Source organism: Haliotis rubra, unplaced genomic scaffold (genome assembly GCF_003918875.1).
Source record: "Haliotis rubra isolate DU_JTF1 unplaced genomic scaffold, ASM391887v1 Scf504, whole genome shotgun sequence".
Classification (NCBI taxonomy): domain Eukaryota; kingdom Metazoa; phylum Mollusca; class Gastropoda; order Lepetellida; family Haliotidae; genus Haliotis; species Haliotis rubra.
Window position 1 is genome coordinate 190,870 of NW_025767196.1, and position 15,469 is coordinate 206,338.

Below are 15,469 nucleotides of genomic sequence, written 5' to 3' on the forward strand. Positions count from 1 at the left end.
GCCAAGGGAGGTAATCAAATCATCGTCCAAAGCCATGGATGCATCCAGGGTATAGTAGAGAGTGATCGTAACGTATACCCTGGAGATTATCGAGGATGTGTATGTCTCTGATTATGAGGAAAGTGCTCAGTTTCACAGTCCTTGTTCTGAGAGTTGACCAGTATGGTTCGAGTGACCTTGCTTGGTGAGCATGGAAGTGGTTGCCCTAACTGTTGATCACTTTATTGTCCTCCATGTTATACTTGGACGCCTTTGTGATATAGCAGTGGTGGGGTAGCCTAGTGGTTAAAGTGTTCACTCGTCACGCCAAAGACCCAGGTTTTATTTCCCTCATGGATGCAATTTGTGAAGTCTATTTCTGGTGTCCCCTTCCATGATATTGCCAGAATATTGCTGAACACTGCTTAAAACCCAGCTCACTCGCTCACTCACTTTGTGATATAGGTGAACTATTACTGACTGCAGTCTAAAACAACACTCACTCACTCATGAATAGTGAGTGAGTGAGTTGAATTTTACGCCCCACTCAGCAATAATCCTGTTATATGGCGGGGGTCTGTAAATAATCGAGTCTGGACCAGTCAGTCCAGTGATCAACAGCATGAGCATCGACCTGCACAATTGGGAACCAATGACATGTGTCAACCAAGTCAGCGAGCCTGATCCCGTTGGTCCACCTCTTATGACAAGCATGGGTTACTGAAGATCAATATTCTAACCCTTACCTTCATGGGTACATTATTATGAATATGTTCAGATAGATGTATGTATCAAGAATTTGATTATTCAACAGCTTTGTCAGAATAATTGTAGGTGCATAAAGAGCATGATGTCACACTGATGTGAAGCTGGTTAATTCTTTGATCTGAGATTTGTCATCTACGCTTTCTCATCAGTCACGTGAGTTCCGTATATCTGCTGTGACAGGTTGGCGTTTGATGAGGACCGTGTACCGGATCTGACGGCCGACTGCTACCTACAGGACATCCACAGTATCAGCTCACTCCTCAAGATGTACTTCCGTGAACTCCCCAACCCTCTCCTCACATACCAGCTGTATGACAAGTTTGCTGTAAGTTGGTCTGTCTCACAGTTCCTGAAGTACAATATTTTCCCTTCTGCCTAGCCCTTTCTGCAATGCTGAAGCCCTTAGTGAAGCAAGTATAGAATTCCACAGGTTAAGGGCTGAATTTCCCTTACGAAAAGAAAGTGTTCGTTTCTATCAAAATTATATACATACAGAGACTAAGTGTAAGTCTAGCTGTAAGCATGCTCCTGCAGTTACATTCCAACCGTGCAACCTTGATGGTGTGGTTTGGAGCTGTTACGTTGCACTTAATTATTTTATGAATCAAACCATACCTCTTCATGAATTCATTTTGTTATTCGTGATCACTGGAGACGATTATTTATCAATTTTGAAAAAGGATTGTTTTTATGTGAATTTGGGTTTTGGGTGAAGCTGGATGTTAGTATAGTGTAAATACACTCTAGTAAGACAACACCTCCCTACTAGATGTTTGGGAAGCTGTATGTGTGCCTCCACCTCAGTGTTTCTTGTGTTCCAGGATGCTGTTCGGGACGAGGACAACAAGCTCCTCAAGATCCACGATGTGGTGCAGCAGCTTCCTCCACCTCACTACAGGTGGGCTTTGTTGTCGACATCATTACAGCTGTCATTATGTTGCTGACTGCAGATAATAGTGATATTACTATAATATTGCTGACTGCTGTGATATAACTGCGATATTGCTAAATGCTGACTGTTGTGATATAACTGTTGCTGACTTAAGGTTTTGATATAGCTGTTGCTGACTTAATGTTTTGATATAACTGATATTGCTGACTAGTGAATGCTGTATTATAACTGATATTGCTGACTAGTGACTGCTGTGATATAACTGATATTGCTGACAGATGTGATATGACTGATATTGTTGACTACTGACTGCTGTGATATAACTGATATTGCTGACTACTGACTGCTGTGATATAACTGATATTGCTGACTATTGACATGTGATATAACTGATATTGCTGACTACTGACTGCTGTGATATAACTGATATTGCTGACTACTGACTGATGTGATATAACTGATATTGCTGACTACTGACTGCTGTGATATAACTGATATTGCTGACTACTGACATGTGATATAACTGATATTGCTGACTACTGACTGATGTGATATTGCTGACTACTGACTGATGTGATATAACTGATATTGCTGACTAGTGTATCCTGTTTGTTACAGAACCACGGAGTATCTGATGCGTCATCTGGCAAGGGTGGCAGGCTTCGGCCCCGACACTGGCATGCATTCCAAGAACCTGGCCATTGTCTGGGCACCCAACCTTCTCAGGTACTGTCATCAGCATGTCAAGACTTGTTGGCATGGCAGTGTACTTGAGAGTTAACATGTATCATTTTTTGGTGGGAAGATTTATTCTGGGTTAAACCTTCTGAAATCTGATCATTCTAAGTCATGTATATATTATTTTCAGTTTTCTAAAGTTAGTTATTCTCTCGGGATTCCCCACATGGGTACAATGTGTGAAGCCAATTTCTGGTGTGCCTCCTTCCCCCATGATGCTGCAGGAACATTGCTAAAAGCGGTGTAAAACCATACTCACTCACCACTTGCTTGACAACGACATTAGAATCTATGTCGAAATGTCGCCTATATACTGACTGACTGAGTTTGGTTTTACGCCGCTTTTAGCAATATTCCAGCAACATCACGGCGGGGGACACCAGAAATAGGCTTCACACATTGTGCCCATGTGGGGATTCGAACCCGGGTCTTCGGCGTGATGAGCCAACTATTTTCCTTACTTTGCTGTTGATGTGTGCAGGTCCAAGGAGCTTGAGATGGGGGGCAGGGCAGCGGCCCTTCAGGGGGTGGGGATACAGGCCGTGGTGACGGAGTGTCTCATCTGCTACTGTGATATCATCTTCAGTGATAAAATGCCTTCATATTCATCACCAGAGCTACAGAGTAAGTATTCACCAGTCTACCATGTTGCAGTGTGAGCAGTTTCACAAACTGAATTGTCTTAAAGGTTGGAATTTATGGATGTCAACTTCTTTATGTTAAGGAACACGACGTTTCAGAGTACAGTCAAATCCTGATGAGTCGAATTCGACTTATCGATGTATTCGAGACATAGGTATGTCTGTGAGGGTAGAAAAAAAGATGATCCAGTCCTAATTCCTCCACCTAAGCATTTGTTTACCTAATGATTTCCCTATCACTAATAGGGGCACCTTATCAGTTCCAGTCTGATTAGCACAGACAGTGATTTCCATGAAATCACTACCGGTAATCTGCCTTTTGAACTCACCCGTCAATGGCGGAAAGGTGCATGTGAGCCACGCTGGTTTGTTAATTGGATCAGTTTGCTACACCAATCAACTTCTCATTGACTGACTTCGGCTTATGTATACAAGATTGCTGTTGTTTGAATCTCATGGGACCAAATTTCCTTCTCGAGTCATTGTGTGTATTTTTGAGACGAATTCGTGTAACCGGAAATCAAATGATGACAACTATAACAGGGAATGGTCGGGACCGACAGGTACTTCGAGGTTATGCATAATATTCGAGACACCAGCATTCGACTCATCGGGATTTGACTGTATATTCTTACTCCTTTTTCAGGTGGATGAATGAGTAAGAATAAACTCCGAAACGTAGCATCCCTTAAAATAAAAAAAATGACATCCATAAATTCTTGCCTTTATGTGTATCGCCTCAAACTGCCGTTCAAAGACTCAGAATTGTCTTGTACAACACGAGACTACAGGGACATATACATCCACTTTGTGACTCTCAGTTTAGTAATTGGGCCAGAACAACATCAATTGTAATTTATCAAGTGGCACTATGCCATTATGATGTCTGTACCACCTGCCTCCAAACCTGTATCAGTTTTTACAAGAATGTGACTGTTCAATCAGTCATAAATATTTCATCATACACTTACAAGAGTGTAACCATTCTAGACCACTGCTGAAAATGTACAGAACATCTTGAAGATTTGATTTAAATGCAGTTTGTATAAAACATGAAAGCTTAGGACGTTTTCATAAGGCTTGGGCCAAAGTCTTACAACTGCAAATTTGAAGTCTTACTTGCCCCCTAATCAGTTGGATACCATTTTACACTGAACCTGTTGTAAGTCCTTGTCAAAGTATTGGAGTATAGTCGCAGTCGATTTGCAAGGTTTTAAAGTTGTTGTGTTTTTCTACAGAATCTCACAAGAAGCCGCGGCCCAAGTCCCTGGCGATCTCCACCCCCACCCGTCTGCTCACCCTGGAGGAGGCAAGGGAGAGGGCCTTCCTCGGGGGACTCAACCCCAACCAGCGCTACATCGACGTTGGGGGTGGCCCTGACAGTCTGCCTTCCAAATACCATACGGTCATCGACCTTCCTGGATACAGGTAATGTAAACAACAATATCTGTCAACACATGTGGATCAGTTCTCTGGGAATAACAGTTGATGAGTTCTCTTTTAAATGGATAAGCTGGTCAGACTGTATCACTTGATTCATTGCATTTCATTGTAGCCAGACATAGGAGAACAGTATCACTGGTTTGTCTTGTCAAGACTCAATTATTGGGGTAGCCTGGTGGTTAAAGCTTTCCCTCATTATGGGGTAGCCTCGTGGTTAAAGCTTTCCCTCATTATGGGGTAGCCTTGTGGTTAAAGCTTTCCCTCATTATGTGGGTAGCCTCATTGGGGGTAGCCTGGTGGTTAAAGCTTTCCCTCATTATGGGGTAGCCTCGTGGTTAAAGCTTTCCCTCATTATGGGGTAGCCTTGTGGTTAAAGCTTTCCCTCATTATGGGGTAGCCTCGTGGTTAAAGCTTTCCCTCATTATGGGGTAGCCTTGTGGTTAAAGCTTTCCCTCATTATGGGGTAGCCTTGTGGTTAAAGCTTTCCCTCATTATGGGGTAGCCTTGTGGTTAAAGCATTCCATCATCTCCCACATGGGAACCATGTGTGAAGCCCATTTCTAGTGTCCCCACCATTGCTGGAATATTGCTAAAACAGGCGTTAAACCATACTCTCACTCACTTATTTATATAGGTGAACTATTGCTGGCTGCAGGCTAAATCACTCACTCACTCCAGTGTTATTTCCAGGAAATATACAAACATATATATAAGGGGAGCTCTGTTATCATTGTATTTCTCTCAAAATTCAAACTTTACCTGTCTTCTAATGAACACTGACAAACACTGTCTGCAAACACTGTCTGAGATATGCAGTGGAAGAGATAAGCCAGGGTTGTTAGAGTGTTCAGTGTCAACATACTGTGATTTTCACATGAGTACAGTGTCACATGTTACCTCTACAGGAAGAAGGCCAACACAGTGAAGGAGACATCGTCCAAGGGCAACAAGAAGTCGCCGGTGAGCGGGTGGAAATCCTTCTTCTCCAAGCCCCGGGCTGGCAGCATCAAGAAGGCCCGCAAGTCCAGCATCCAGGGCAGCCACAAGGAGCTGGGTAGGACTACGACGCTGCTGTCGCTGTTACTGCTGCTGCTACTGTCTCAGATCTTTAATGAGAAAACCTATATGCAGTCCATGCCAAAACTTTCAGTTACCTCTGTCACTTGATATGTTTTTCAGTAGATTGGATGGAACATTTATTAGCAAAGCTTACCTGCTTAATAGCTTGAAAGAAATTTTACTAGCCTCAGCATTCTGTGCTAAAACTTTTCAGTCATTTTGAGGCTGTCACTTGATATCATTTTGAGGCTGTCACTTGATATCATTTTGAGGCTGTAACTTGATATCATTTTGAAGCTGTCACTTGATATCATTTTGAGGCTGTCACTTGACATCATTTTGAAGCTGTCACTTGATATCATTTTGAGGCTGTCATTTTGAAGCTGTCACTTGATATCATTTTGAAGCTGTCACTTGATATCATTTTGAAGCTGTCACTTGATATCATTTTCAATAGATTCTGGTGTTAAGTGAAGGACGTTCATCAGCAAAGCTTACCTGCTTATTCGACTGAAAGAAATTTTACTAGCCTCAGCATTCTGTGCTAAAACTTTTCAGTTCTTTTGAGGCTGTCACTTGATATCATTTTCAGTAGATTCTAATGTTAAATGAAGGACATTCATCAGCAATGCTTACCTGCTTATTAAACTGTGTGAGAACTTTCAGTCCTCTCTGAAACTGTCAGTTGATATCATTTCTTGGTATCAATGTATGGACATTTATAGCAAAGCTTACCTGCTTAATAGACTGAAAGAAATTATTTCATTCTGGCCTCAGGGTACGAAATAGTACCTGAAGTCATACATATTTGTTCCCTTTCAAGATAATGCTTGTATGGCTCAAGATATGTTCCTCTCTCTGACACTCAACTCGTTCGTGCTCTCATGACTCACGTGCTCTCCTTAAATCTAAATTCAGTTGAAATTCTGTTTAAACATCCCAGTTAGTCCTCGTTATCACTGGTTGGTTCAGACTCCATAATTTACAGACAGAAATCCTAGGGTACAGCATAAGCGGCACACGTACTTGGTCACTGCTGTCACTGCTGTCACATCTTCTTCTCATTCTGTTCAGTCTCATTCCTACATCACTCCTCCTGTAATAACTTTGGTCCCTCAAGTATCTATCAGAGTTATGTCCCATAGTTGTGCCAGGATCCACTGAACCCTATCTATTCTTCAATATTACCCTTTGTCTGTCAGCACTGGTTTATAAAGGTATCAGAGGTGATAAGACTTCTACAATCTTCCGGCACTGAGATCAATTCCCCCATGACCCAATCATTATGCTCCTTTATCATTAATCAACTAAGGAGCGGCAATTTACAGTTCAGAGCTGATATAGCCACATACACCTGACATATTGTTCGGGGTTCAAGCCAGGCCTCCCTCCTACTCACCCCGCGTTGTGTTGCAGACACTGTGAGTCTTGGTGGCGTGGGGTCGCGCCAGGCCAAGGCCCTGACGGAGGAGGATGTCCACAACTGGAAGAAGAGACTCCGGACGGCCAAGAGTGCCGAGTCTCTGCTCTCTCTGGCAAGCTCCAGTCGGAGTTCCAGCAGCAGGTGCTCCAAGGTCAACGACAACCTCATGGTCGTCAATGTCTACGGAGGTACGGGGCACTACTGTTTCAACCTTGTGATGGTTCATACACTCGCAGACAGCATGCATTGTCACTTACCCCCGCCCGACCCCACTCCCAGGAACACGTCTGTGCCAAAGACTTTTGAGTCTTGCTTGGCTCTTAGCATCATTGGTAGATTAGCAGATTAGATTAGAAGTAAATTAGTTTGGTTTTGCATGTAGCATGTTTTGTCACTCAGAAATATTTGTGTTTTTCGACTTATTAAGTTATGGACTAGCATTGAAAGAAAATATTAATTAGAAATTATTTTATTAATATTCATTTGTTGTGTGTGTTTGAATTGGGAACTAGTGTTAAACCTAAATATGACAAAATTATTTAATGCTATGTTTGTTTGAATAATTGTCCTGAAATTTTGAACTACAGTTTATAAAAATTGTGAATTCAAAATATTTTCCTAAAGTCAATTACTGGCATAAGTGATAATTTGATATAGGTTGTTATGACTGCAAGTACATAGTGCACTATGTTATTATGGTCTATGTTTATTATAACCATGTTCTCCCGTGGATAGGGACAGTGGAGTAGCCTAGTGGTTAAAACGTTTGCTTATCACGCCAAAAACCCAGGTTCGATTCCCCAAGTGGGTGCAATGTGTGAAGCCCATTTCTGGTGTCCCCAGCCGTGATATTGCTGGAATATTGCTAAATGTGGTGTAAAACTAAACTCACTCACTCTTCCATGGATAATAACAACAATATCACATGTCTGCATGGTGTCTGTAATGGCCTATAGTAACACAGTTGTATAGTGGTGTTAGTGTTTGCATGCAGAGCTTTAATTATTTCATGTTAATTCGTTTTTCCCCCTAGAAGAGAAGCACCCGCACACAAGTCACCACAAGCGATCCCTGTCATCCGACGCCACAGCCATCCTCCATCATCATTCTTATGACAACCCTTTCACCAACAGCGGTCGTGAGGTCCCGATCGACGTGGACCTGTCCGTGACTCCTCATGGTGGGTGCATCAACTCAATGGATGCATATTGACCTGTTGAAACATGTACCAGCCCCAATATGGTCTGATCATTCTTAAACCACCAGCAGCATGGAGATCTGGGTTAGAACTGGTCTTCAGTAACCAATGCTTGTCGTGAGAGGCGACCAACAGAATTGGGTGGTCAGGCTCGCTGACTTGGTTGACACATCGTATCCCAATTGCATAGGACGATGCTCATGATGTTGATCACTGGATTGTCTGGTCCAGACTTGATTATGTACAGACCCCTGCCACATAGCTGGAATATTGCTGAGTGCAGCGATAAACAACAACCAACCAACCCCAGTATACTTTCAACACTAGACAAATTGGTAAATGTTTCTTTACCCTAAATTTCTGTTCTTTTGTTTCAGAGCAAGGCATTGATCCTCACCAAACTGGTCGAAGGTCAAGGTCAGAGAAGCGGGGAGAGCCTGAGAGGAAACAGTCATTTATTCGAGGGGATTCTACCAGGAAGGCCTTACATCGTAGAACGCCGTCTGCTCCAAACACACCCCGCAATGATCGGAGCTCTAGTGAATCTCGTAAAGTGTCATCTCGGCATAAAACCTCGTCTCAGCCTTCGCTAGAGAGTCCCCACCTTGAGCTGGGCCGGGATATGGATTCATCTCCCGGCAGCTGTGATGAAGATGAGCAGACGGATCGGTGGCTGGGCAGTCTGCAAGGCGACTCTCCTCAAATTCAGAGAAATGTGGTGCGCCAAAATGGTGATGGAAAACCACCAAGATCTAGTGAGGAGATCAGCCCACAGAAACGCTGCGCTAAAATGCCGCCAATTGGGAGAAAGAAACAGAAGGCAAATGTTGAGAAAAATATCAGCCTTGGTTCGAGTGAGGAGGACATCCTGACCGTGCAGCTGCCTGAAAGTCCTGGTGCTAGGAGAAAAGGACAAAATGAATCCGAGAAAAGTGGTGACAAAAATAAAAATGAACCAATCATTACACAGTATTTCTACTCACGGCATCACGATCACGCTGAGATTCTTTCGGATGAGGACTCACAACAAAATGGAAGTCCAAAAGTTCGGGAGACCATGATCATGGGATCTCCTTCTAGTATGAGTGAGTTGATTGATCAACTGGACAATAAGTTGACCTCCACTGGGATGCAGTATGGTATCTATGAAACAATTCCTTCTCCTCCTGAGAAGACCATCCAGAAAGCCGGTGGTGGGAAGGTTTTAGAGGAGAAACATGCTCCTCCAATGGAAGTGAAGACTGAACACCTTCCCAACCGCCCAGTCGAATTTCGAGAAATTGGTCCTCATGAATACAAGGAAATAAAAACACCCGAGTCCAATAAAAGTTTGAACTCTGAAATCAAAACGTTGGAGAGCAATTTACAGCAAATGCATCACAGTCAGCCCCAGCCTAAAATGTCGAAGTGTTTAAGTGTGCCGTCAGACATAGCTAAATCATTAGAGAATGTGAATGTAGGCAGTCAGTCCGACCTCCTGTCGTCTGTGACAATCAGTGAACTGTCTCAGTCCGCAGACAGCTTCAACCTGAGCCTCTGTGATGACAGCCCGATGGGAGAGGCTCGGCGCCGACGGAGCGCTTCTCTAGACAGCCTCACAGACTCACCGTTAAGCCGCACCCTTAAGGAGATCAACATGCAGATTGACAATGCCTTCAAGAGGAATGTTGACCGTGCACTGGAGATGGAGGAAGAAGGGTATGGTCGGCATGAAAGCCCTGTCGACGATCTTCCCCCTCTCCATATATCAGAAGATGTGCTCACACCTACAAATCCACAAGAGACAGATTTCCCCAGTGAGATCCCTGACTATGCTCGAATAGACAAATCCAAAACAACAAAGCATAAAGTAGAAAAACAGGAGAGTAGTAGTGTTCCTAAAATGAGGTTTTCACCTGTTGATCAAATTGAGATTGTTTCTGGGAATGTGAAAACAGTTCCTCCATCAGCTCAACAACCACATCAAGACCGGACTGTTCGTGACAGTGTAGTGAATGGGCAGACCGGTGCTGTGAGTTTCAGTGTAGTGAATGGGCAGACAGGTGCTGTGAGTTTCAGTGAAAGAAACAACAGCAGCAAACAGACTTCAATTGCTAAACCTACTGACTTGAAAATCGTAGCAGCCCCAAGGGTTCTGAAGGCTCCAGCAAAGTCTTCTGGTGAGTCTAGTTCTAGGTCAGGGGCTCATGTCGCAGATATATGTGCTCAGGAAGATTCCTCCTCCTCCTCAACCACCTCTTCTGATTCCGAGTCATCAACAGAGACAGAGTCAGAAGACAACAGTGAGTGCAGCATTGAGTATGTGTGTCACAACAACTCTCAGCCCACAAACTTTGCCACAGGTTTTCCACAAAGTTTCTCTGAAAGCCACATATCGGATTCTGCCATGGTGCAAAGTTCTTTAAGAAACAGCAATGCCAGCCTTCCCGGCTACAGCTCCTCCGGCGGCAGAGACTCTGACATGGTGGACCAGGAGTCCATCACGTGGAGGGACAGTCCGATATTCTCAGATAGTGGCAGTCAGGACACACCCACTGGAACATTAAGATCTCAAACACCAAGAGGTAATATCACCAGCCCCCAAAGCATGGGAAGATCCAGTCCTAGAATCCCATATACAGCAAGCAACAGCTCAGTAGAGAGCAGTCCTCGGCTCAGCCCTCGGTCCTCTCCCAATGTTGTACAGAACTTGGACCACAGGGGGAGTCATGATGGCCGGTTTGGGGGAGATAGACTCGTACTGCCAGGAGACTTCTACTGCACAGGAGGTCAGCCTGGAGGTCCTCCTCACTCCCCGACCTCCAGACACCGAGACCCCCAGTATCCTAGTGTCAGCTACCGTGGAAGCGTCTCCCCAAGCAACTTCCACATGTCTCCGTCACTCCCTGAAGTCCATGTCGTCCATGACACTCTCACTGTGGAGAAATCAACAATTAAGCGATCAACCACCGAATCCAAACTTGCTGACAAGACGTCACAACAGGTTTCAGACGCATACTCTTCTAAAACATTTCCCAGGAAGGATCCCGAGAAAAGATACCATCAAAGAATGGCATATAGACATGATCATGACAGGAGTAGTGAGATGATGGATGTGGATCATGTGTGCAATATGTCCGACAGTGTTCAGTCGGACCGGACATCCCCCTGTTCTGTTTCTTACAGTATTGACTCCGGTAACCTACAGCAGCACTCCCAGTTTGGGGTTGACAGTACAGTGACTCCTGACACCTCAGTGACCTTCACCCTCAACCCTCAGTCATCCTCGTACCACTCTGAGGTAATGGAGGTGGAGACGTCACTGATGCTTTCATCTGAATCAAACAGTCACAATTATGTTCACAGTAGTTACAAAAAGTCTGAAAGTAGAGGAACTGGGGTTGTAAAAGTTGAAAGTTTTGATGAGGTGCGGTCGGAAGTGTTTAAAAACGTGTTGCATTCTGGGAAGGAAATGACTGGAAAAGAGCCTGTGTCTCATCAGAGTCAGATTCCTGTCAAACGAGAAAGGAAGTCAGTGCCTGTTCCAAAGAAGCGCCAGCAAAAACATGCTCCTCCCCCTGATTGTGATGACATGCCCTCTCTGTATGGGGGGTCCTTGATGGAACCACCCATTGTGAAAATTCGCGCCCCCTCCCCACGACAAATGCCCGACCTCGCTCCTCCAAGCCAAGAGGTCATGGAGGTCAAAAGACCCACAGTGAAAAGAAGCGAGAGACAGGAAACTCCCCCGCTCTCCTTCGGCCAGGATAATATTTCTAGGACAGTTATCGTGAAAGAAATTACATCCGAAAAGGGAGATGCTAAGTTAGTGATAGAAAGACGTCCAAACCTTAAAAAGAGTATACAGACTGTACGTGCCAAAAGAGTTCCACATCCACCTCGGCAACTGGCAGAGGGTGTGGATGATATGTCAGACTCTGTGACCCCTGACCTCTCCAGCACAGGTCCTTCTGATGCTGACCCTTCAGGAATCTCAAGTCAGGAGGACGATGTTTTCTCAGACATTGATTCACATCGCCAGCGACTCCCACTTCATCCTCGTTTCACCCCCGACCCTGATGTTTTGATGATAGAAGAGGGCAACATGGTTGAGTACTCTCAGCCCCTCCATGTGAAGACGTCCAAGCCTGTGATGGCAACCCGACATTTCGAGGACATGATTGGAAGCAGGTCGTCCCTGGATGAATCAGTCCTCCAACTTGCAGCTGAACGCCATGACACTTTCGGACCTGAAGATCTTGATTCTGAAGAATCTGGAACCTACCACACAGGATCGTTGCGAGTGAAACGAAGTCAAAAGATGCAGTCTTTGATGGATCTGTTTGAGAAGGGGTCGGACCAGAACCTGGCTGACAGTTCCAGTCCCAATGAAGACTGTCAGCCTTCTCCCCAGTTGTCCATGTCCCTGCCCTCCAGCGCTTTGAGAAGCTTGGATGGAGACATGGACACTGATGACGAGGCCTCAGCCCCTTCGCCTCGTCTCGTACACACCAGTCTCAGTCGGAGGTCACGATCTCGCGAGAGGATGAGACGCAGTGGTATGGGCTCGGACAAAGAGAACAGGATCACATCAAGGAGCCCGACACCAACTAGGCAGAAGGTTTTGCATGACCGGGCTGTGGAAGAGCGTCACCCTCCATCTTCCCCCAGCTGAGGTCGGGCGTGAGTACAGAGCAAGGCGAAAAGAGAAATACAACAACTTCAGTAAGCCACCCCGCTACAGGAGCGGGTCACATGGGCGCACACAGAGTGAATCATCAACGTCAGAGTCAGAAGGGTCACACTACATGGACGGTTCCTTCCACAGTCGGTCAAGTGATTACAATGCCAGTTCTGGCAGCGACACAGTCCTGAGAGACAAGAACAGGTCTCAGGACTGGTCTGACCCTAGGTCACAAAGCATCAGACATGTAAGCGACGAAAGTCCTCACGAGAAATCAGGATCAGGACTACAGAGAAGGGGTAGCATCAAGGAACTCATGGATTATTTCGAGAGGCAAAAAAATCAGGAAGAGCAAGGTCAAGGTCAAGTTCAAGTTCAACAAAAAGATGAAAGGTCACCTCCTGTGAAACCAAGGTCAACGAGAGGTCGTGTGCGAAGTGTGTCCCCATGTCAAGGAGCTGTGTCACGCCCTGCCGTGGATGCTTCCACCCCACCCAGTTACAGATTCAGCCTGGAGCTTCCTAGTTCTGCAGCAATCGCCATCAATGAAGGAGGAGGTGTCAAAAATCAGCCTCTCAGGCTCGGGCCCAAACCTTTCTACGGGGTCAAGAAATAATCTCTACAAGACCAAATTACTCATTACTGCAGGGATAGAGCTTAACCTTAGATCCAATAGCCAGAATCAAGATTATTCCAAACTATTGATCAGACTTCTGAAAAATCGTCAGATCCCATTTATTTCAGTTTTTAAACTTCTGTCCTCAAAAGAAACAACATGCAGCTAAGCAGGGTTCAGTGATAAAGTTTCAGTTTTTGTCCAACACTTTATTTATGAACTTCTCAGATCTCATCTGAAAAGGGTCCTGTTTCCAAAGTGGTTGTGGGGCTGAGGAGTAGCCTAATGGTTAAAGTGTCCACATTTCGTCACGCTCAAGACATGGGTACAATTCTCCACATGGGTACAAAACCCATCTCTGGTGTCCCCTGCCATGATATTGCTGGAATATTGCTAAAAGCAGCACAAAACCATATTCACTTTCAAAGTGGTTGTAGACCATTTTTCAGTAGTACTTTGAAAGGGAAGTTCACTATCAGTGTCCCCCATTATTACAACCCTTAGAACCTGTGAAGGTCCAGATTAGAATATTGATCTTCAGTAACCCATGCTTGTCGTAAGAGGCAACTAACGGGATCGGGTGGCCAGGCTCGCTGGCTTGGTTGACACATGTCATCGGTTCCAATTTGCGCAGATCGATGCTGTTGATCACTGGACTATCTGGTCCGGACTCTATTATTTACATACCACCGCCATATAGCTGGAATATTGCTGAGTGCGGCGTAAAACAAAACTCACTCACTCACTCACTCACTACCCTTAGATTTACTCCCATTCCTGACATATCTATTACCAGAGATACTGAGGAGGCTACTGGATCTAATGTAAGGCTCCGTCCCTGCTCATACCGTCTCAACTGTATTGAAACAACACCATGAAATGTGTGTTTGAATGGATGGAGGCGACAGATACTCATTGTGTGATACGCGTGTGATGTCTGTGAGTGGAGGTTTCTGGTCAACTGCTGTATGTAGAGACTGCAATGCAAGCTGAGATGATGGTGAATCTCCACCACAGCCTACAAGTGCTAATATTCAATTCGCTGTCGTTATCATTTTATCGATGTCTTGCCTTTTATTTATATTTTTTAACCGAAATCAAAATCAAAATCATTAATGGAATGAAACATGTTTTTTGTACACGAATATCAAAGCATTTAATATATTAGAAACTAGTTCGGCATTAGAGTTTGTAAATACTGATTTTAGGTTTTCATATCTCATTGTGTATAGTTCATTCACATACCATGGCTGGTCTGATCTGCTCAGTAGAGGCACATTGTATATTAACGAGTTCGGATGTGTCATTCACAGAAAATCTCCTCTCTTGTTGAAATCCTTCCCTTTGATTTTCTGTATATAGGTCCTGAAGACTGTCTGAGAAACGACTCAAAACCTATGTTACAAGTAAAATAAAATTGTCGTCCACATTGCAGCAGTGATGAAAATCAAGTATGAGAAAATGTGTGAGGATTTGATTTTGTTTGTTTCAATTTTGAATAAGGCATTCTAATACTGTCAACATATTGGTGTGTGTTACCTCAGGGATGTCTTCAACAGATGCTGACAGGAGTTACCTCCCCTTGTTTGTTAGGCGTCTGCTTCAATGGATATGATAATCCACCACTACCAGTATAGACAATGTTTGTGTCCAGATCTACTCAGTTTTGATTTCCGTTTCTGTTTCTGTTACTGGGCAGTACTTGTTTCTAAAACAGTATTTGGAAGTATCGCTGTTCATTCATCTCTCTCCATCCAGACTATTTTTATCATTTTAGTTGAGGATCCACCTTGTGATGTTTTTATTACTTAAGACCTGTACAGTTGTTTCTTCGTCCGATGGAGGATTGTTTTCTCAGCAGAACATATGAGCAACTTTCTGCACAAGGTGTTGTATGGTCTATGAAATACTAACTTTGCATATATATCTGCAATTTTTTTTATTAATTCTTGCCGATTCTGTAATACTGGTCTCAGAAGAAGCATAATACAACATAGATCAGCCATCTAACAGACAACAGCCAACAAGAAGCAGGTTCAGTCAGAACTG

The 15,469-nt window shown here is 44.2% G+C and overlaps 1 protein-coding gene across 1 annotated transcript in view; it reads left to right on the forward strand.

Moving 5' to 3' along the window:
- LOC124291998 overlaps positions 1-12,826 on the forward strand; it is a 152,990-nt gene extending 140,164 nt beyond the window's left edge. The window contains 9 exon segments of the mRNA XM_046729074.1: positions 928-1,072; positions 1,569-1,645; positions 2,258-2,365; positions 2,859-3,001; positions 4,257-4,446; positions 5,367-5,515; positions 6,937-7,131; positions 7,977-8,123; positions 8,519-12,826. Of these exon segments, the coding sequence (XP_046585030.1) occupies positions 928-1,072; positions 1,569-1,645; positions 2,258-2,365; positions 2,859-3,001; positions 4,257-4,446; positions 5,367-5,515; positions 6,937-7,131; positions 7,977-8,123; positions 8,519-12,795 (5,431 nt within the window). The 3' untranslated portion in view covers positions 12,796-12,826.
- Positions 12,827-15,469: the final 2,643 nt, after the last annotated feature.